At 52.0% G+C, this 22,218-nt stretch overlaps 1 protein-coding gene across 4 annotated transcripts; it reads right to left on the minus strand.

The window, feature by feature from the left end:
- Positions 1 to 335: 335 nt before the first annotated feature.
- On the minus strand, positions 336 to 21,967 carry STK40 (serine/threonine kinase 40). 4 transcript variants are annotated; one of them, XM_021554787.3, is made up of 12 exons: positions 21,909 to 21,967; positions 15,971 to 16,083; positions 13,990 to 14,109; positions 12,931 to 13,016; positions 12,340 to 12,483; positions 10,943 to 11,170; positions 10,091 to 10,143; positions 7,176 to 7,291; positions 3,958 to 4,102; positions 3,568 to 3,687; positions 3,212 to 3,296; positions 336 to 2,549 (listed from the first exon to the last, which is right to left on the minus strand). In XM_021554787.3, exons 3-12 carry the CDS (start codon positions 14,099 to 14,101, stop codon positions 2,331 to 2,333), a joined length of 1,308 nt encoding a protein of 435 aa, XP_021410462.1. In that variant the 5' UTR covers positions 14,102 to 14,109; positions 15,971 to 16,083; positions 21,909 to 21,967; the 3' UTR covers positions 336 to 2,330. The 4 variants fall into 4 exon arrangements, with proteins under 4 accessions (XP_021410462.1, XP_085416112.1, XP_085416113.1 ...); XM_085559986.1 differs by having other exon boundaries at positions 15,959 to 16,083; XM_085559987.1 differs by having other exon boundaries at positions 15,935 to 16,083.
- Positions 21,968 to 22,218: the final 251 nt, after the last annotated feature.

Here is a 22,218-nt window from a genome sequence, read left to right on the forward strand (position 1 = left end):
AGGCTGGGGGGCTCAGCCCCAGCCCAGCCCCAGCGGCCGCCGTGGGGTGGGTGCCAGCCCCACAGCGGTGCCTGGCTCAGCCCCCAAGCCGGGCTGGTGGGGCCGGGTCTCAGGGACACGAGGTGATCCCACCATGGCCACTCCAGGCCAGCCTGGGAGGGACAGGCTCGGTGGGACTCAGGGCATTGGGGCAGGACAGGGCTGGGGGTCCCATGGGGCACTCAGGGCCGCTGAGCTGTGAGCCCCCCACCCCCTCCCCCTGTACATGTCCCAGAGCACATCAGTACCCCAAAATCCCCCATCCCACCCATCCCTTCCCTGTGGGGTCACGGGGCTGTCGTATGAAGTTTTATTGCCGACATGCAGGAGTAGTTCCGATGTAGTACAAAAATAACGTCTTTATACAAATTTTTTTCCTCTTTTTTTTTTTCTTTTTCTTTTTTTTTCCTTACAACAGGCTCTGTCCCGCCGTGGCCCTGTGGCCCCCATGCCCCCTGCACCACCCCCTTCCAGTTTGCCTTAGCACAAGTGGATTGACCGGTGCTGCCACTGCAGGATCCTGGTGTGATACAGCCTCAGGGAGTCCCAGAATATTGCTTTTTGCTTTAACATTGGGGAAAAACAGTAAAAATAAACAGGGAATGAGGCAGGAGAGAACCAGAAGGAGAGAGCAGGGCCCTGCTGGGGTGCTCAGGGGCTCCCTGCCCTGCTGCTGGTGGCACGGGGGGGGGTGATGGGATCATGGGACAAACCCATCATCTTCAAAATAAATAAGGCGAAAGAGTTGGGGCTACTGGCTCAGCTGGGGTGGTGCAGGGAGCTGGTCTGTGTTAGTGTTCACGAGGCCCTGCCTGGCCACAGGGCCTTGGCAAGGTGCAGGCAGGACCTAATGCCCAACATGGCCAGGGAGGTTCAGGTCCAGCCCCCCTGTCCCCACAAAGCCACTGCTGGCATGGCCCAGCTTAGACCCCGTCTCCTCCCCCAGCCTGGGGCAAGAAAAGGCAACAACATGCTACAAACATCTGCAACTCGCTCCCTGCCCATGCCCACTGTGCTGCAAGAGCTGGGCCCAGAGAACAGTGCAGCCCCAAAAAGCAGGGCAGCCCCCCCAGCTCCAACCCTCCCTGCTCACAGGCTGGCAGGAGGGTGATGCCAGGGCTGGGAGCAGCCAGGAGCAGGGAAGGAGGCAGCTGAAGAAGGTGCTGCCTTGAGCAGAAGCCCTGGCCAGGGCACTGGGAGCCCTGGGAGCTCTGTGTGAGAACAGTCATCTGGCAAGACAGGCATCCAGTTCATAAATGAGGCTCAGAAACAATCGTTCCTGCTCTCAGCACAGGCCAAAGCTCTTCCAGCGGCACCAGGTGACAAACCAGGATGTCCTTCCCCTGCCTTGGCATGAGGGCAGAGGCAGCCCCAGGTTTGGGCTGGGATGGCAAGAAAAGCTGGGAACAAATACAGTAGAGACTTCAGCCAGCCCCTCCTATCTCTAGGCAAATTATTTTGGGAAGCTTTTCACATTATAACTCATATATTACATCTGTACCACAACTGAGGGGGGGAAACACTAAATCAGAATTAATGCAACTGTAACTGCACCTGGGATATGCTACTAAAAAATAAGATTAAATCATAGATCCTTATAAACAAAAGGAATCAGTGAGAGGTGGGAGAGGGGGCAGGAGCCCTGGCGGGCCAAGTCCTGCAAAACCTTTGAACTGGGGACAGGATCTGATCCCTGCAGGCGGCGCTGCCCCGACGACTCCTCGACTCCTGCCTGAGGCGGTGGCCACACAGGACTGGCCAGCATGGCCAGACCAGGTGGCACGTGAGGACAGAAACAGATTGGATGCAGATGAAGGGAAGTGGGAGGTTTCAAGAAATTCTGCCTTTCGAGAAACCCTGATAAATCCAAGCTTATTCAAACCACACGGAGCGGGTGCCACGGGCTGGCTCCGCGCTGCATGGCCACGGCTCTGTGCCAGCAGCTTCACCCTTGGAAGTCTCCTCCTTTCCCATGGGCTTTGCTTGATCCAGAGAACAGCATGGTTAAAAAGACAAGAGAGGTAGATTACAGTCATGATCAAAAGCAGATTAGTCATCTAGGCTTCGATTTTAAAAAACAGATTCCAGAAGATGCCAAGAGGTTGCTGCTTCCAAAACTAGCTTTTCCAAAAGTCTTCTCCGTCCGGAGCGGGCGTGAGTGCGTGTCCCTGGACAGAGCTTGGGATTGCTACATTATTCCCCATCGTGGGACACCGGTATTGCTGTAGGCTGGAGCAGGCGAGGTGAGGGCAGACTGCAGGGTGGTGCTCGTGCTCTTGGGGCATGGGCAGCTACTTCCGGAGGTACCTCTGGGCCAGGATGGCCGCGTCCAAAGGGTTCATGGGCTGCGCGTCGTGGCCCAGGCGCCGCACCGGAGGGATGTTTCCGAACTGCCGCTTCTGCAGGAAGCTCTTGGCCTCATGCAAGGTGTTCTTCTCCTCAGCCAAGAGCAGCTGCTGCCTCATGTAGTTCTCAAACTCGTACTGGGAGCACTCCTCTGTCACCTTCACCTGCAGAGACTGACCTGTCACAGCCACACCTGGCAGCCCCCACGGTTCCTGTGAGCTACCACGCGATATCTGGGGTCCTAATGCTGGAAAGGGCCCTGCTGCTGGGGATGCAGGTAGGATTTCGCATGAGCTAGCAGTGCCACCAGGACACAGCTCTGGCCATCACAGCAGCTCTGTCCTGACATGGCTCATCCCAACCCTGGCAGTATTGAGGCTGCAGCTGCTTGACCCCTGTCCCTGCGGGACCATCACAGATCCTGCATGGCTGTCCCTGGGCAGGCAGGCCGTGGCTGACACTTTTAGCACGAAACATACCGGCAGGAAAACAGGATGTTTGCTCCCATGGCAGAGCTCACTGGGAGCCAGAGCCAACACTGCTGCCTCCTCCCAGCATTCCCAGCTGTGGGAGAGGCAGTGAGCGCTGCTGGGAGCACAGCGAGCTGCTCTCATCAGCTCCGGGGCTCAGCTCACTTCCTGGCAGCTCAGCCAGCTGGATGTGCCTCCTGCTCCCAGCAGCATCGGCCTTTCCTTCCGCTGCACAACGTGAGGGACTCAGCTGGGTCCTCCCCGCCCTCCCCTTCCCAGCTGGGGGTGGGTGCCATCACAGACAGATTGGCACAGCAGCAAGGAAAACCAGTTCTGTGGAAAGCAGGGAAACCTACCTCCTGGGGGTTTTCGGGATTAGCCACTTGGTCATCTATGTCCGGCACCACTTGCAAAGGGCCACTCAGCGAGGACATGGACTGCCTGGAGGAGAGCACAGCATTGGGATCCAGAGCATAGCACTGGCTCAGCCACCCTCACCCAGCCCCAGGGTGATCCCACTGGGATGGCATGGCTGCCATGAGCATTTGCACAGGCTGTAAAGCTGTATCCATCAGCACACAGTGCTGGACACGTGGGATTTAAAGGCTTACTGCAGTTCCCAGACTCTCCTCTGGCGAGTGAGCCAGCCACAGCTGCAACAACACAGCCTGTGGCCAGAGACAGCGTGTCCTGCCTCTCCCCTTGCACATACCAGGACGCTATGATGGAGCTGAGGGAATCCAGCACTTCAGAAGCCGTCAGGCGCTGCTGCGGGTCCAGGACCAGCAGTTTCCGGATCAAGCACACAGTGTTTTCTGAGACCCGGCCATCCCTGGGACAGACAACACAGCGTGAGCAGAGTGTGGCAGGATGGACATGCTGGGAGCACAGGCCAGGAGCTACAGGAGCCAGGAGCTACAGGGAGCCACCACTGCTCTGAGCTTGCCTCTCCTTCCCACAAACCATCCCCTGCTCCTGCTGTCTAATGCACACAGCCTGCTGTCAGTACTGCTGTGACCCTTGGGGTGCTGAGGGCAGCTCCTCCAGCTCCAGCTGGCCCAGTAAGCCCCCGTGGCCAGGCAGGGGGGCAGGCTGTACTCACTCGGGGATGGTGTACTCGGCAGCCTTGATTTTGCGGAAGAGCTCCTGAGGTATGCTGTCGTAGAAGGGGAACTGGCCGTAGAGCATGGTGAAGAGCACCACCCCCAGTGCCCACATGTCGCTGGGCTTCCCACGGTATGGCCGGCCTGCAGGGAGAGGGCACACACAGCCTGAAAATCCTGGAAAGCACAGCCTTGGCAACCCACCTCACCTCCCACAGCAGAAGTGCTGAGTAACTCCCACATGGGACCTTTTTTCTAAGCATTAACCGAAACACTTAAGGCTTCCCATAACATGACACCAAAACTCTTTCCAAGGCGGATCCTCTGCGAATGAGCAAATTGTCCATCTCCACACAAGTGTCCTCCTGTTCCCTATGGAGCAGGAATATCCCTGCTGTGAACTAAGGGCATCAGGTAGTTGGAACTGCTGTGCTGGAGTTCCCAGGTCAGTGTCTCTCACACAGAGCCACCCAGCTTGCAAGGTGGAGGGAATTTAAGGAGCAGGAAGCACAGGGAAGGAGGATGCAGGAAAGAAGACCAGGAAGGATAAAGGTGAGCCCATGGAGAAGGGATTCTGTCTGTGGGATGAATCTAGCACTGAAGCCAGATGTAAAGGCACAGAGTGTGCACAAGGTGCTTTCCTACACAAAGACATTTAGACAAAGATACTGAACAAACCCTAACCCTAACCCTGCTGCAGCCCCAGGATTCACCTGATGGAAATGCTGCTTCTAAGCCCCTTTGGCCACGATAATCAGCACACAGCAGCATGGATAGGGTCACAAAATCACACCCCAGTGCTACAGCAGAGCACAGGACTCAGGGAGAGACTTCCTCTGACTCACACAGTGAGTCACTGCTGCAGCATTTGGTATTTGTACTAATTATTCTTTGCTTTATATGCTCAGAAAAAGGCACCTCTCCCTCCTCCTTCCAACTTTTCCTGCTGTGACATTTCAGCAGCCATCCCTCAGCAGAGACAGCTTATCTTGGAGACCCACAACAATGATTAATTCCTCAGGCGTTCCACTTCCCCTGCACAGGAGCAATACAGAGGGATGCGCCAAGGCTGAAGGTGCTGGTGAGGGCTGGAATGTCCTCAAGTAACTTCCCCCTTGATACTTGGAGGGGAACTGTAGACTGAGCAATTTTGGGAGAGCACAGGATGGGCCCCATGGGAAGGTCTGTTGGCACACACCAGAGCTGGGGTGCAGCACAATGGCAGTGAGAGCCAGGCTGGGCAGAGCAGGATGAGTCCTGAGCTAGGACTGAGCCTTGCAGGGTCTCAAGCAGCCTCAACTACCAGAGATCAGCCAAGACAGCCTGTTCAGTGCCCCGTGGCAAGTTACACCACAAGAGTGCCCTGAGAAAAAACATTACAAGGTAGCTGGAGGCCTGGATAGATCAGCACCCCAGAGCAGAAAGGAGCAGCCCCTTGTAGCCTCCTTCAGCCACTTGAGCCACAACTGCTCCAAGCTCCTGCAGAGCAGTTGGCTTCTATCATCCATCTGGTCACAAGGGCCTCAGGATATCCTGCAGAACAGGAAAGGCTTGCAACAAGCCCCAGGATCCACCTCCTCGCCTGCCTTTGCTCCCTTCCTTGCCAGGAGGGAAGTGCCTCAAACCTGCCTGGCAGATCAGGATGGAAGAACTCAGCTACATTTACTGCTGCTGCCTGCAAACCTGACAAAAAACCTGCTGAGGGGAGTCCACTGGGGCTGGATCTTCCAGGACTGGCTCCCTCTGAGGGCATTTCTGCAATACAGTTGCTTGGGATACCAGGAACAAATAACTCAATGCCTCATATCTGGATCTACAGGAGGGAGAGACTTTGTATGCACAGTCCCACCTGTACGTGCAGCCTTCAACACTAATCTGGCTCACCTGCATTAGAGGAAAAAACTCCCAAAATGATGCCTGGGTCACTACACTGACAACAGGACCACCCCTGCCTGCTCCAAGGCTGGTACAGGAGCAAAGAATCACCAGGTTGGAAGAGACCTTCAAGATGGAGTCCAACCCAGCCCCAACACCTCAACTAAACCCTGGCACCCAGTGCCTCATCCAGGCTTTGTTAAACACATGCAGGGATGGTGACTCCACCACCTCCCTGGGGCAGACCAGTCCAGTACTTTAATCACCCTTTCTGTAAAAGCTTTTTCCTAATATCCAGCCTGGTCATAAAATGAGACCAGGTTGCTCAAACACGACCTACACTCCTAAACCCCTGCTGGCTGGGTCTGATACCCTGGACATCCTGTAAGATGAAATCAATATAAACTGTTCCATTACCTTATCAGGTACTGAGGTCAGGCTAACTGACCTATAATTACCAGGATATTCCTTTCCACCCTTCTTATGAATGGATGTCACATTGGCCAGCTTCCAGTCATCTGGAACTTCCCAGTGAGCCAGGGCTGCTGGTAAATGATGGAGAGCGGCTTGGCAAGTTCATCTGCCAGCTCCCTCATCACCCTGGGGTGGATCCCATCTGGTTCCAAAGATTTATGAACAGAGCAGAGATGAGAGCTCATGGAGAGAAACCTCCTGAAGCAACTGGACAGAAAGCACAGCTGTTCCTGATGGTCTCATGCACTGGGAACAGTAAAAGGCAGGAGGACACCAGGGAAAGCTGCTCTGTTCTAGAGCCAGACTCTGCTCAAAGCTCTGATAGAGACAAGGCACAGGCCAGGCTGCTGGAGAATGGATCCAGCCCAGACTGCTCTGGCCTGCTGTCATCATTCCTTTAATTTTAAGTAACTCCTCTCAGTTGGTCCAGAAGCTGCCCAGAGGGTCACTAGTTCCCTCCTGGAAGTGAGCAGATGGAGGAACTGGTGCTCTTAGTGCACAGCTGGAATACACTGACATGCTGGTGGGATCTGGACTGGCTGTCCCTCAGGCCCAGGGTATCACCTGCAGCTTAAGGAAAGCCTCAGGAACTGGATTCTGACACTGGAAACAGAACATATTATCTGCAGTCAGACTAATTTGGGAACAGGCAGATTTGAATTAGCTTTGAAGTTCAAACAAGTCTTAAGAAAAAAAGTCAGGCAAGCTCCTCCCCTCCAACTTTCCCAGCTGGAAAAGCAGACCAAGTCTCCTATCTGGAACCTTAATTAAGAGGTTCTCATGAAGGTACATATGGCAACACAATAGGTGGGTTTATTTCTTGTCAGGAGGCACAAATGAGTGAAATGAGTGTCGAGGGAATTCCTACCACTGAGCACGTCTGGGCTGATGTAGGCAGGGCTCCCACGCTGGTCCTTCAGCAGGTCATCCTCGCTCACCAGGTGCTTCCCCAGGCAGAAGTTGGTGATGGTGATCCGATGAGTCCTGGGGAGAAGCACAGGGGGTCAGGGAACACAGGCCATGCAGCACAGACAGCAAATTGACTCCAAAACTGGGACTGTGCCTGTGGGGCTTTCTGGGGGGCTTGAAGTGCTGGGAGAGGACAAACAGAGCTGTAAAATGAATTCTATCCCAAAGGGGAGGGATTCCATGCCTGCCAGCAAGGCTTGCAAGGCACTCACGGGCAGGAAAAAGGCTCTGTGACAATGTCTGGCCTGTGTCAGCATGGCTGTAAGCACAGGGTGTACCTGGCTTATCTTGCAGCCTTGGCCAGTCTCCCAGGAGCATCCCAGCCTGCAGCACCAGAGCTGCCCCAGGTGTTGCCTAACCACTGGAGGGCATGAGTGTCAACAAAGCTGAGGTTTATTTCAGCTGCTGATTGTGCCCTGCACTTCCCAGCTGCCATCTTCTCCACACAGCATTTTCTGGGAGCTAAGGAAAAACACCCTGTGGAAGCTGCCCCGTGCCTGGCCCCTGAGCACTGTGTGTTTACAGTCACCAGAGGAGCTGCAGGAGTTGTGATCAGACTCAGCACAACCATGCCTGTGTTACTCAAGAGTCCCACACAGGAGCCTGGTGGCAGCTCCATCTGACCCACAGGACTGCTCTGCATACACAGGTGTGCACAACACAAAGCCTGATCAACACCCAACAACCTCACACAGAAAAGGCAGTGCTGTAGGTACACAGAATTCCTTTTTTAGTTCACCCCTACTTCCCTATGGCACTGCCAGCTTCCATTAACGATTCTTTCCAGTGCAAGTGAGCTAATTACAAAACTATTGTTCCATTAATCTTCCCTGTCATTCAGATAATTTGGATTTTAACTTACAATGTAAAGGTGTGAGTACAAAAGCACTCTCTGGAAGATTTCTTGAAAAGTATTTCACAAATAGAACCTGAGAGAATGGATTAAGTCAGTCACAATACCCAAGAAACATTTCCAGCCAGTCTCACAGACAAATGAAATAGAACCAAGTGTGGGTTGGCCACAAAGAGCTGGTTATTAAAAGAGACAGACTTGTGTTTAAGAAGTGTTAGCTTCAACTGTCGGGAGACTTCCCTGGCTGAATAACAAACTCCAGGATTTGTTAAGGATTTAAAAGACTAAGTGTTCTATAGGACACTAAAATGTTCAGAGTTGCTTGGTTCTATTTAGTCCCTGAAATTTGATCTAATCTGTAATCACTCAACTCCTCCTCCACTGGCTCATGAGGAAACCTGAGAGGCTTTAATGCCTGTGGGGAAGGAGGTCTGAGGGAGCCGCAGGTGGGATGTGCCTGCCAGGTCCTGGCAGTGCCACGTTGTTACCTTCCTTCCCTGCCCTGAGAAGGGCCCTGGCTCTTGGTGAGCAGGGCTGGAGCAGAACAAACGGTTCTGCTGCTCTCCATGGAGATGGCTCTTACGCCTCTCCCACCCTTCCCCGTGACTCACTGCTGCACAGCCTGCAGCTCTCCCTCACCAACGCTGAGTAAAAAGCAAAAGCAGAGATGTAACACAAAGAGTGACTCTGGCAAGTGTGTTCAAAGCTTCAAACACCTCCCCCTGCTCGTGGGGGCCTGGGTGTAGCTCCATCGGTGGGGTGCTCCCCTGCACCCAGTGCCCAGAAAAGGAATTCTGAATGGATCCTTTGAAGCACCAACCTTTGTCTGCCTCTTGCAGCAAGGAGGAGAATCAAAGGAGCAAGCAGAAGAGATTTATCTTAAAGCAGCTCTACAGAAACAACTTGAAACAACTTAGAGGTGGCCCTGAGAAGCAGCAGCAGCTGTGTGTGTGTGTGTAGGGGGGGAACCAAGAAGTTCAAGCTCTGTAGATAAAACCCATTTCCTCTCAGTGTTAGGGAGGAGAAAGCAGCAAGCTGTGAGCCCAGCAAACCTGCAAGCTTTGTAGACTCAAAGCCTGCAGAACTCCAGCCTTCCTGCTTTTTATTCATTCCACAGAAACCCAGACAGTGTGAAAAGGATGAATTCCACTCATTCTTCAAGTAAATGCAAAATATTTAGTCAGTAATGTAATCCTGGAAGAGAGAGCAGAGGGGATCTGAGCTGAACTAGGCTGCCAGCTAAAGAACACAAACCCCAAGGCACTGAGCAGCTCCAAAGAGCCACCAAGCAGAGCCAGGCCACCACTCCCTGCCCTGAGGTCCTGCTGAGCTCCTGCCCCTCTCTGGGCTGGTCCCTCTGGGTCTGCACCAGCATCCAGCACCTGCCAGGCTCCAGAGGCTCCTGTCAAACCAGCAATGGAACAAGGGAGCCATTTCATACACAAATACACACTGGACAGAAGTGCTTTTGTTTAGATAAGTCAATATTTCACTGCTAGCAAAAACACAGCAGTGCAGCAGTCAGATCTAACACTGCTGTGATTGTGGAACAGCCAGCAGGGCTGGGAATGCCTTTAGCATGATGGAGGGTGAATGATGGGAACAGAACCAACCACCATAGTTTTTTGGTTCTTTCTAATATATATAAAATCAGTACTTCTCTTGCAGGTTACTAAATTACTATAAAATTGAGTTTTCAGCAGTTAAAATCCAAAAAGAAGTCCTGACAAGGGGCCACTAAGCTGGGTGAGAAAAGTGAACTACCCACTATTCGTTTTTGGGGATTAATTTATATAACTTTGAGCTAGATTTGTGGTTTTGCACAGCCTGCTTTCCCTTTCCCTCACCCTTCTGCACAAGAGCACTCAACAAGTGCTGCCTCTGGCTGTGTTTGTATTAACAATCTGCTTCAAGGAAGAAACAAGACTACTGCCAGGCCAGCAGCTCTCCAGCACACTTACCTTTTGTTTAGCACCATGTTTCCTAGTTTCAAGTCTCTGTGCACAATATTTTTCTGTAAAAAAATATAGGAGTATTACATGAGCAAAAGCCTATTTGTTGTAGAAGTGCAAATTTCATACTTGCACAAGAGCACTAAAAAGAAATCATGGCATCTGCACTCTCTGAAATAACCCAGGTCAAGGTTCCAGGTCAGGTTTCACCCTGAGTACTTTGTGCCCTTCACTTTTGATTACAATCAGGACAGAACAAGCAAATTTGCTGCTCTGAACACAAAGACAGACTTAGTGTGCCCAAGAGACCTGAAAGTGAAGTGTCCAGGCTTGGTCAGAGCAATCTGATGGGCATTCCTTTACCAGACCCACACTGCACTGTCCTGTGTCACAGGGGAACGAGTCAAACATCAGCAGAATCCATTTTTAGTACAATACTTTCTACTTCATTGATCTCAAAATGTGTAGCTTGAGGTTCTGACCTTCAATCAATTTTTACACTCTGATTTATTTTGCTTCTCAAGGAAACAGTTTCTGTTTCCTGTGTTTGATCAGGCTCTCTCCTCTTTGACTGTCCCTGTCTGAGGTTACCACAGTGGTTCACCTGACCTGCCCACAGCCCAGCTGGCCCCTCTCCACAGCCCACAAACACCACATTATCATCCAGAAATGTGAGAGCAGGGAGGGAAGGGAATGCACTTCAGGGCTTGGGGCACGAGGCCTTATACAGAGCACTGTAAACATCCATGCTCTGTAACCTGGCCACTGCCTACCCCAGGAAGTTTTGAAGCATCTGCTCTTGTGATGTGGGAAAGCTCTGCCTCCCAGCACTGGAAGGGAGCTCTCTTTCCAAGCTCTCACCTTGTGTAATGCTTCTACCACTCGTACCACGTCATAAAATATCACCACGGTCTCCCGCTCGCTGAGTCTCTTCTCTTTAATGACATAATGCTGCAGATTGATCAGATCTGCTGTTTTGTCACTGAAATCGTGAGCACAGAGACAGTCCAACACCAGGCAAATGCGCTTCTTCATCTTTCTGACCATCCTGTTGGCTTCCAGATCTTCTATGATTTCACAGGCTCGGTCCTGTGGGGAGGGAAACACAGCAGCAACCCTCAGGGAAGCACCAGGGCACATGTACAGAGCCTAGCAGAATAAAGAACTCAATAACTGGGAGGTGATCTCAAAATACAGGCACAGTGCTTGGTCTGTGTCCTGAGGCAGGACTTCAGAAAGATACAGGAACTCTACTTAATGAATCACAGAATCCAAGGCTGGTTTGGGTTGGAGGGAACCTTAAGGTTCATCTCATTCCATCCCCTACCATGGGCAGGGACACTTTTCACTATTCCAGGTTGCTCCAAGCTCTGTCCAACCTGGCCTTGAACACTTCCAGGGATGGGGCAGCAACAACTTCTCTGGGCAGCCTGTGCCACGGCCTCCCCACCCTCACTAGGAAGAACATTTCCAAGGAGGAGGAGTACAGAAGGCAGAGGAAGTCTCTGCTGTACAGCTCTGTGTGCACATCAGCACTAATGCTGTTTATGCACACAGAACACCTTGAGCTGAACCCAGGACAGGTCTGCAGTGGAGCAGCCTCTGGGAACAGAGGGATCCAACACACTGTTCATAAGAGGAACAGAAATCTCAAGGCACAGTTATAGCAGTTCTTCCATGACAGTAAACAAGACACAGCTGAGCTGGACATTTGGCTTATTTAAGATTCAGTACAGATGGTCTCAAGTGAAAAGTGTGTTGGAAAAATGTAACCAGCAAGTCAGGCAATACCAACACCCAAAGCAGTAATTGCTATCAGCCCCTCACATCAGTGAACAGCCCTAAAGGCACCCACAGCAACACAATCCACTCACACAAAAACTGACCAGCACAGTATCTGGTTTAACTTGCTGAATGGTTTCTTGGCTATTTGTCCCCTTTAACAAGTTATAAACAGTACAGAGACTGAAAGCACAAATTTAATTCTAAAAGGTGTTAATTAATTTGCCAATGAAATAGCTGTTGTTCTGTCTGAAGGGGGGTGCTGAATGCCTGCCCCATCTGTGAATGTTCTCACATTTCCCAAAATCCTGCTGTACTCTCCTGAGCTCCTGTTTGAAGCAGCAGTGGTTAACCTCAGAGTGCTGCAACTTGGACACACAAGAGCAGGGTCAGCACAAACTGTACACTAAACAAAAGCAGTTCAATCCACCAGCAATCCCTGGCATTGCCCCAGCCTGGATGGTGACCAAGTGTACCTGGAAGAGCCCGTGATGATGGACCACTCCTTCCTGGTTGTGGAGCAGGGAAAGAAGAGAATACTCCGTGTGCAGCAGCATCTTGCCCTGTCGCTCCTCCTGGGTTTCTATTCCTTTGTCACCTCTTTCTTCTAAGGTGAGAATCTTCAGGAAAAGGGAAAATGCCTTTACAGTTCCTAGAGGCACACAAATGCCCCCAGCACTCTCTCATTTTTGGCATTCCCATGTGTTTACAACTGGTGGAAGTGCTTTGATGGTTGTGTCCTTGCCACAGGTCTGTCAGAAATCAGCACCATCCCCAGCAGCAGCTTCATTAACATGGAAAGGTGGCTGTTTGCAAATATCCCAGGTGCTTTTTCCCTCCTGGAGCTGCCCCATTCAGGTACAGATCCAAGGGCTCTGGGAGAGCAGCACAGCAACAGAGGCCTCATCTGAGGGCTGATCTGGACATGGATCTGGCCCTGCCAAGGGGGAACTGCAGCAGCCACATCCCAGTGCACTGGCTCAGCCCACACCACTCACTCACTGCCCAAGTGCTTCTGCACAGGAGCTGGAGAGCCCTGAAGGTCTGGGAGCCTGCAGTTTGCTTACCTTCAGCTGATAAAAGTCATCTGTCCCATCCTTTCTTGCCAAACACTGAACAATACTTGGCACAGGGGAGTTACCTAAACGTGGACCTACAGCACAAAGCAGAAACAGACTTGTTTTCCCTCCAGCAGCAGTGACTAACCCAGGTTACATCAGCTGTCCCCAGTTATGTTTGCTTGCACCAAGTTCCCTTTTTTGCAGGAGTTTGAGTGCATTTTCACAAATCTAAAGCCAAAAAAAAAAAAATGTCGAACTCTGAAACCTTTTTTTAGGATAATGTTTCATTTTTCTCTGAAGAAACATTTATCAAAGCCCACACATGGCCCAGCTGTTTGCAGAAATCCTGATTTCTGCATGCCTGAACCACACAGCTCTTACATTCACAGCTACACCCATGGCAACTGTTGCTGCCACACCTGGGAACACAGCTGCCACCTCTGCAGGGATGGCTCAGGGGTGTCCAAGTTAGCCCAGATTTCAAGTTCACATACAATCTCCACTCCTCACTTTAAAGCAGTCAACTCCAATTGATCTTCCATCAGTTTCCGATGTGATTGGTTTGATTTTTGACAGTTTGTATAACCAATTCTGAAACAACAACTATTCTAGCAACTCTCCAGAGCTGGCAGAGTGGCCTTGCCTTAGTACATACCACTTTGAGTGACCCCTAGTGAGTTGTTAAGTTGCCCTCATGCTGATGTGACAACACATTTCAGGTCAGCAGGGTCAAACACTGCCCCACAGCTCTAATCAAAAAAACCCCAATGAATTTGGTATTTTACAAAGTTTAAGAGTTAAAAAAAAAACACAAACCAAACCAAACAAAAACCAAAATAAATCCCCCATGGGGATAAAATCAAGATCTTGTATTTCTCTCCCTGCCTGCCTTGCTGCACTGGCATCCTACATCTCCTCAGCTTGGCCAGCTACAGGAGCTCCCAGGCTGCTGCTCTGCACATCCAGGTAAGACACTGAGTTACACACCTGCTTCCCCTCATTCCACAGCGCCCTTTGTTTGCAGTTTTGCCACCCTGCCAAGTGCAGAGCCCCCTCCCTGCTTACCCAGGATGAAAGGACCTGCTCTCTTGGCGTTATTCCCGGAAATCCCCGCACACAGAGCCTTTGCCTTCGCGGATGTTTCCCCAGCTCCTCTGTCCGATGCTCGCCGCTTCATCCTCGGCTCTTGAAACAGAAGAGAGATCACATCTAATGAGCCACTGAATTATTTTCTCCTGTTATCCCTGATTTCTACTGGAAGGCTCTCACCTACAGATGCACTGGTGGCTCTGCCTACTTGTGTGTCTACACACAGCCCTGGCTCCCTGCTGACAGACCAGGGGTGGGCTGCAGGCTCAGAGCAGTTCTCAGGCATAAATCAGCCTCGTTATTCAGGGCAACATTTCCTACAACAGTTGTTTGACAGACATAGTGGGAACAAGTCAAGATAATTAAAGCTTGTTTTACAGCAAAAACAAGTTTGCAAATTAACATATTCCAAAAGCTCTGAAAGAAGATGCCCAAGCCAGCTCTGTGTATGGGTGTCTGCTGCTGCTGCAGCCTTTGGGGGTTCCTCCACAGAGGATCCACATGAGGCATCACAGCCACCCACTGAGTCCCTCAGAGGCTCGAGTCTGTTCCTCAAATAGCCAAGAATGCACAAAACTGACCACAAAAATCAGCGTCTTTCACCTTTCCCAACAAGGGCATAGAAAACAAGCACAATAGTTATTGTGAAATTCAGTTCAGTTCACAATGTTTTTTCAAAAATGTATTTTTAGCCTTGAAAAAAGTCCCCTCTCTCTCTGTACCTCATTAGACTCTGACCTTATTACATCTCCATCTACCTACATCCAGTGCAGCTGGAATTTGGACTCCAGCATGTAAAACCCTGTCACCTCAGCCTCCACGTGCAGGAATCAATGCTGTGTTTAGAACTAACACACTATTAAATGCTCCAATGGACATTCCAGTGAAAAGCAACTCTGGTGACAGCATGTGTGTTTTCTTGCACAACCACTATGGGCAAAAGCCCATTTGATCTATTAGATGTGAATCTCATAGTTTGCATCTAGGAATTTATTCAAGGTCCACACATCACCTCCTCCTTATTCAGGTAGTGCAGAAAGTCTGATTTCCAATGTCCATTTTCTGCTGCTTAGATTTCTAAAGAGAATTTACACAGCCAAGATCTAAAGGGCCAAATAAATTCAAGGTTTATGACTAAAGCTAAAGAAAAGTCTTGTTTCAGTTTAATTAGAAAAGCATCTCTTAGGTGAGCTGCTAGGTGTGGTGTGAGCTCTCCACATCCATCAGCTCCAGCCAATGGAAGCTCTGCCTCCAGTACAGCTCCTCTTCATCTCTAGATTTTAGAAAATGGCTTCAAAGACTTTTGCAAACATCTACACATTCAATGTCTGTGCTCTCAATTTTTAGAGATACTTTGGGGGCTAGGTGAGAAGAGGAACCAAGCACAGCTCCATTTCCTTACTCAAACCCAATCCCAGGAGTTCTTCCCTAAGAGGTTACTACAACAGACAGGGGAAAATAATTTTTGGGTTGTATGTATTTGTTTTAGAAGATTCCAGGTGTTTCAGCACGTAAGAGATTGATAAATCACCACCCTGTGAGTGAAGTTCACTCTTGGCAGTCCCGCCCTTTCTGTGGACACAGGCTGATCTCACCGCATTGATTCATCCAGCAGCACCTGTCCAGGACCAGGAGGTAAAGGGAGGAGCCTTACAGCAGACTTTGCATCCCTGCACTCCTGACTCCAGCACCTTCACACCTCCACAGAGCAGTGTCACCATCCCAGTGAGCTGGACAGGACACAGTTCTGACCCCAACGTGCTCCTTGCTGTTCATTCTGCATCCCTGACCCAACATCTTTATGAACTCCTCCTCTCCTTGCACATCAGCACCTCTGCTGGAAACACGTGAATAACAATTCCACTGGAGAAACCCCCTGCACAGGAGCTAGGAGATAATCCCACTGTGCAATTTGGCTTACTGGTGCTACTGCAGTCAAAACAACCTGAGGACTCACGTAGTTCAGCATCAACTGTATCGTTACTCTTCTTCCAAACTAGGTTTTCCAACGTCTCAGGAGGCAGGAGTCGTCACCTTGGAGAAGGCTGGATGGGCAAAAGGTCGAGGACTCTGTAATGTGAAATGAGATACACATGATGCTGTGGTTCTGGATTATTCTGATTATGATAGCACAGGATGCACTGAACCTTTATGGCCCCAAATATCTCTGTTTGTTTGGGAAAAGGATTGTAGCTCCTGGTGAGAGAATAAATGGGCTCTGGAAGTTCAGTTCCTGCACTGCTGGACAAACTCCCATCTCCAAAGTGATGCAGGGCAGGCCTTTGGAGCAGGGACAAACATGGGTTCCACTTCAAACCACGCCATGCAGCACCTGCCTGGGCTTAACAGCATCTCAAACACACCTGACTGAGCACTGAGACTCCTTGCCACCAACAGCAGCTTTTTATCATGCTAGGAGTTAGCAGAGTTCGGGTCAGATCAGTATCTCTTATCACTGTCCCTGGGATGGAGTGTTTTAAACATGGGTTTGTCCTGGTTCCTTGCAGCAATGTAAGAGGCTCTCTCTCAAGACTGATCCTCCTGACATCAAAATGATTTTTTCTTTTCAGTCTTAAGAACTGGAAAGTCCCACCTGTTTGTAGATAGATGCATCCCTTCCTCCCAAATCCAAGCTAAATCAAACCACCCTCCTCCCTTGTCCTGCCATTGGAACAAAAATGGTCCCTCACACAGACAAAGTTACAAGTCCAGCACAGAAATTTATACTTAATTTTGATGTGATACAGGGGATATATCAAACATCTCACTGGAGAAATCAGTCCAAAGCCTCTCAGTGTGCTAGCTAGGGCTTTAATAGAATTATGAATCAATTAATGTGGGGACCTAAATGTAATGTCTTTTAATTATGTAGCTTAAGGAAATAGTTTAATTTCTGAATTACTGTGTAATTCAGTGACTGGTGTAACAACAGTGGAAAACATGAGATGAGGAAAGCCCTTTTCATCCCAGAGTAAGAAACAAGCAGGTCCTGCAGTCCAGCAGCCACAGCTCAGAGCTGGAAAAGGTACCTTTGGGGCATGGGCAGAATTACTCAGCAGCACAGAAACCACTCATGGCTCCAGAGCAGTTGATCCATACCCCACTGGACTTCTGGGGGGCTTGTCCTGCACCAAGGACACAACACGAGCTCAGTGGTGGTTACACTTCTTGTGTGAGGACTGGGAACCCCAAAGTGCTCGATCCTGCTGCTGTGATGAGTTCATCATGGTGAATAAGGCAGTGGATGAGCTGGGAACCAGCAGCAGGTGACAGAGCACCTGCTGGAAGTTCAGGAGTGCTAAGAAGAAGCTCCTTTGAGGAGCTCACACCATTCCTGGGACCTGCCTCTGAAGACCAGTGATGGAGACATTCTGCCACTGCAGCAGCATTCCTGCCCAGCATTCCCTCCTGAAGCCAAAAGCTGCAGCATTTGGGATGAAGCTGGATAGCTGCTCCACAGGTTTTTGTCCCTCTCTGTGCAGCCTTCATGTCTGCAAAAATGAAGCTAAAAAACAGAATCACATGAGCAGCATCAGGCTGCACCTTTTCCCACCCAAACACCACACTGGGCAGTATTTATCAGTGATGGTTAATCCAAGGTCACATTTAAGCCTGGCTCATGGGAAGCTTTGTTGGACATGACCTAAAAACCTCCATGAACAAAACATTAAATGGGTAAAAGCTGGAGCACGGCCCAGCTTCCCACATGGAACACCAGCAGGTCGGTGTCACTGCAAGGAGCAACCATCCCAGTGTTGCCTCACTCCTTCCCGGGCAGACCCGGCCAGGAACAGCTCAGACCCGAGTCATCAGCACGCCCAGGGACAGAGCCTCAGCTCTCCCTGGAAAAGCTTCCCTGAGAACAGGCGGAGTTTGGATCAGGCAGGCCTGCGGAGGAGTCACTGGCTGGGGGATTAAAGGGAATGTTTGCGGGGCAGATCCCAAGGAAAGCAGGCTGTTGCATTAAGTGGATGAAATTTGGTCAAAAACACACCCCTTGTGTCCCAGCTGGTCCTCAGAGACTAGGAGCACATCCAGAGACCTCAAAGACCAAGAAGACATCATCCCACCCTGGGAGCAGGGAGAGGAGAGTCATCCACCAAGTGTATCCAAAGGCTTTCTAGCTTTTCTTCCTTCTCAAAAGGTGGAATTTCTGCCCCCCTCATCTACAGCCCACCCATATCCTCTTCCTCCCACGCCACACACAGAATGACCTAGGAGGGGAAACTGAGCAAGACAGTCATGTGTGGTAGCATGTACTTCATTAAGCAGATGTGCATTTTAATATTTAAATGACCCATAATCAGGCAAAAGTTACTTTCTGGACATAGTGTCCTTCAAAGTTTCAGTCACAGGACTTTTGTTTTGTTGTTCAGCACCAAACCAGGCCCATCCTGTCTGTGCTGTTCCTCCTCCTGCAGCCAGCTCAGCCTTCCCGACATCAGCCAGGAACAATTTCATCCCTAAAGATAATGTGGAATGCACAGGGGAAGACTCAGCCCTTCCCTGGCTCCTTGCTCATCATCTCACATGGGCATGCAGGGAGGAGGCGTGGGGGCATCAGGGTGGGCTCCACTCCTCTCCCTTTGCACAGCACGGGGGAGATTCCTTATGCAGGAATGTTAAGCTACTGAAGGCTCAGGGACCTGAACCACTCTCCAAAAGAATAATATATATATATATATATATAGATACATATAAAAAAAGCCCATTGGATGACTCAGTCCAGCCTATGTTCCGCTGCTCTTCCGGGAAGGGAAGCCTGCTCCCGAAACAGAGCCCTGACTCACAGGGTTCTTGGAACCGAGAGGAGACTCATTCAACTTCTTCCCTAAGCGAGAAGTTCGCTCAAAACCAGGCACAGAGTTTCTCTGCCCACAGGAGTAGGAAGAATCCTGGGGTGCTGGGACAGCCCTGTGCTGTTGGAAGGCACCCAGGGGAGCCTGGACTCGCTGAGCTCTACAAGCTGGGAGACAGGAACACCTCTGAGCCGCCCCACTGGAGATCCTCCTTCCTCAGCCCAGCCTGTGGATCAGCTGAATCCCAGGCACAAGGCACAGCCAGACCTGGGAGCCCCTGCAGGAGCCCAGCACACCTTACCTCCACCCACATCCAGCTGTGGTCAGTCTCCAACTCCTCAGGGACAAAAAAGGCTTCCACAGGCCAAGTCACACATCAGGGAAAGCAAATTCCATCCTGGCTGCCCCCCCGGCAGCCAGGGAAACTCTGAAGCACAGGCTTCCAGTGCGTAATTACGGCGCAAGCAACAAGCCAGGCTTTCTTCAAGCCCTTCTGATGCATCAACACATGAGATAGCCAAGGACTCATCTCTGGGAGTTCCCTCTTTGGTTACATAAACACCAACCTCAGCTTAACCCATTCGTGCTGCAGCACAGGCCACATCCACCAGGAAAAATCCTCATTCCAGCACGACACCCTCACAGCAGCAGCCTGGAAATGCAGCTGCAGCACTTGAGGCTGCATTGCTGCCCCAGCACAGGAGTCCCTGACCTGGTCTGTGCCTGCAGTCAGGCTGTGCTCACCTCCCAAACCCCACCAGGGGTGAGCAGTGGGTTGTATGACAAGGTTTAATTTCTCACTGATTGCTTTTGACACTATCAATATGCTATAAGCCCCTGCAGCAGGACCTCTGCGTGCACAGAGTGTGACCCACACACGTGCTGCCACTTCCCAGCAAGGTGTGGCTGCAGTTTCTTTCAGCAGTGACTCACCTGGCCCTACCTGGAGACAAACGTGTTGAAGTTACCTGCACACATTGCCAGGCCTACGCTACTGGGGTTTGCAGTGTGACAACACACTGACAGGAACTGCACACTCATGAAAAAATATTAACCAAAACAGCCTGTTTCACACAGAAAATGGCCACACAGAGCCTAGTCTGTCCAGCAAGAGGTCCCAGGCAGGAAGGAGACACACACTGTACCTGCCTGGAGCCTCTGCACAGGTAACATCCCTTGAGCTCAGTGGGCAGCTCAGGCACAATTCCCAGGGCTGTTCCTATTCCTAGTCACAGAATAATTTGGGTTGGGAGGAACCTTAAAGACCCTTCTACCCTCCTGCCATGGGTAAAGAGATTTTTCACTACCCCAGGTTGTTCCAAGCCCTGGAACAACCTGGGGCCTGGAACATTTCCAGGGATGGGGCAGTCACAGCTTCTCTGGGTAACCTGTGCCAGAGGTTACCCTCACAGGCAAGAATTTCTCCCAAATATCCCATCTAACCCTGCCCCCTGTCAGTGTAAAGCCATGCCCCCTTGTCCTGTCACTTGAGGCTCTTGTGAATAGTCTGTTCATCTTTCTTGTGGCCCGTTCAGGCACTGGAAGGGGCAGTTATGTCACCCTGAAGGCTCTCTTCTCCAGGCTGAACAACCCCAATTCTCTCATAGCAGAAGTGCTCCAGCCCTCTGATCATGTTGGTGCCTCCTCTGGACTCGCTCCAACAGGTTGGTGTCCTTTCTGTGCTGAATCACAGCACAGCTTGCTACCTATGAGGCTTCCCTTGCCTCTCCCAAGCTCTGAAACATCCTGAGGGCCACAGCCCAGCTGAACTTTGCTTCTAAGGAGCACACTTATGAGATCAATCCCTCAGCATGGATACCACAGAGAAACAATCAAAGGATGCAGCACGAGCCCTCCAGCAACGGGGAAATATGTCCTGAATCCTGAGTGCTGCCAGCCCAGGGCTCCATGCCAGCAGGTGAGTGCTCCCGTGCTGTCCCTCAAGCCACGCCTCACCTGGGTGCCAGGTGCCTCACCTGGGTGCCCCATTGTGTCCCTGCTGCCTCAGAGCAGCCATCTGTCCCACAGCACAGGGCAGAGGGGCGGTGGCTCAGCCCCACCACATCAGGCAATGGCCTCTGCTCTGACTTCTCCAGCTCCCCCTGGATATGGGATTGCAGCCCGAGACCCCCAGCACACCTGTTTATACCAGCAGATGTTAAGCCTTTTAGCCATTAGGGCTCTAAACTAGCAAAGAACTGAATCCCCAACTCTGGTGCAGCACATTTCAGCACAGCCTGGGCAGGAGGGAGCAGCTGGATGGGCACAACCCTAAATCCCCCATACAGGGGTGGAGACGATGCCCCATGAGGTCCCCCCAGCAGTGAGACACCCTCAGCACTGCACAGGCAGCAGGGCTCCCACAGGCCAGACCAGAGAGGGACAGCACCTGGCTCTGGGGGTGGGAGGTGCCCCAGCCCCTCAGGTGAGCTCCCACGGAGTGCAGGGCAGGGTCTGTCCCTGCTCTGACACCTGCTGATGTTACTCACCCTCACCCAGAGGCACAGCCCTCACCTACTCACTGCTGAGGCATACGAGGCTCCTCCTCCGCATACAGCTCCCGAAAGTCTAAATTCAAAGATTCCTGCCCAGACTGGACCGTGACCCCAGTCACGGGCCGTGCTTCCTTCGGCTCCCGGACGGACCTGCCACCGTGCTGGCAGCACCGCCCCAGCCCCCGCGGGGCTCAAACCCAGCCCCGGCCTGGAGAGCACCGAGCCGAGCGGGGCAGCCAAGCCCCCAAGCACCTGGGGGGCTGCCCCGGCCCGGTCCCGTCGAGGCCGGGTGCATGAACGGTACCACCGGCGCGTCTCCCCGCAGCGCCCGGTCCAGCGCACAGGGGCACCGGGACGGGCACCGGGATGGGGATGGGGACCGGGGCCATGTCCCACCCGATCCCCGCTTCTCCCCTCAGCCCGCCCCATTCCCCCCGCGGGCCCGGTTCCCCCGGCTCTCTCACCCCTCACTCACCCTGTCCCGGTTCCCCGCTCTCTCGCTCCCCGCTCTCTCGCCCCTCACTCACGCTGTCCCGGCTCCCCGCTCTCTCGCCCCTCACTCACGCTGTCCCGGCTCCCCGCTCTCTCGCCCCTCACTCACCCATGGCCCCGGGCCCGGCCCGGCCCGGCCTCGCTCCGCTCCGGCGGCCGCCTGGCACCGGAAGTGACGCGCCGCCACCGCCCCCCCGCCGCCAGCCCGCCCCCTGCCGGCCGCCGCCGGAACGGGGAAACGGCGGCGCTGATTGGGCGACGGCGACAGCGCGGGCGGTGATTGGAGGAGAGCCCGGGGGCCGGACCGGGTTTTGCAGCTGGCTCTGATTGGTTAGGACGTGCAGAGGCGAGGGAAGCAAGCAGCGAGCGCTGATTGGCTGTGGCGCGATGAAGCCATCGCTGATTGGCTCAGGCCTGGG

The sequence above is a fragment of the Lonchura striata genome, chromosome 23 (assembly GCF_050655825.1).
Source record: "Lonchura striata isolate lonStrDom1 chromosome 23, ASM5065582v1, whole genome shotgun sequence".
Taxonomy (NCBI): Eukaryota; Metazoa; Chordata; class Aves; order Passeriformes; family Estrildidae; genus Lonchura; species Lonchura striata.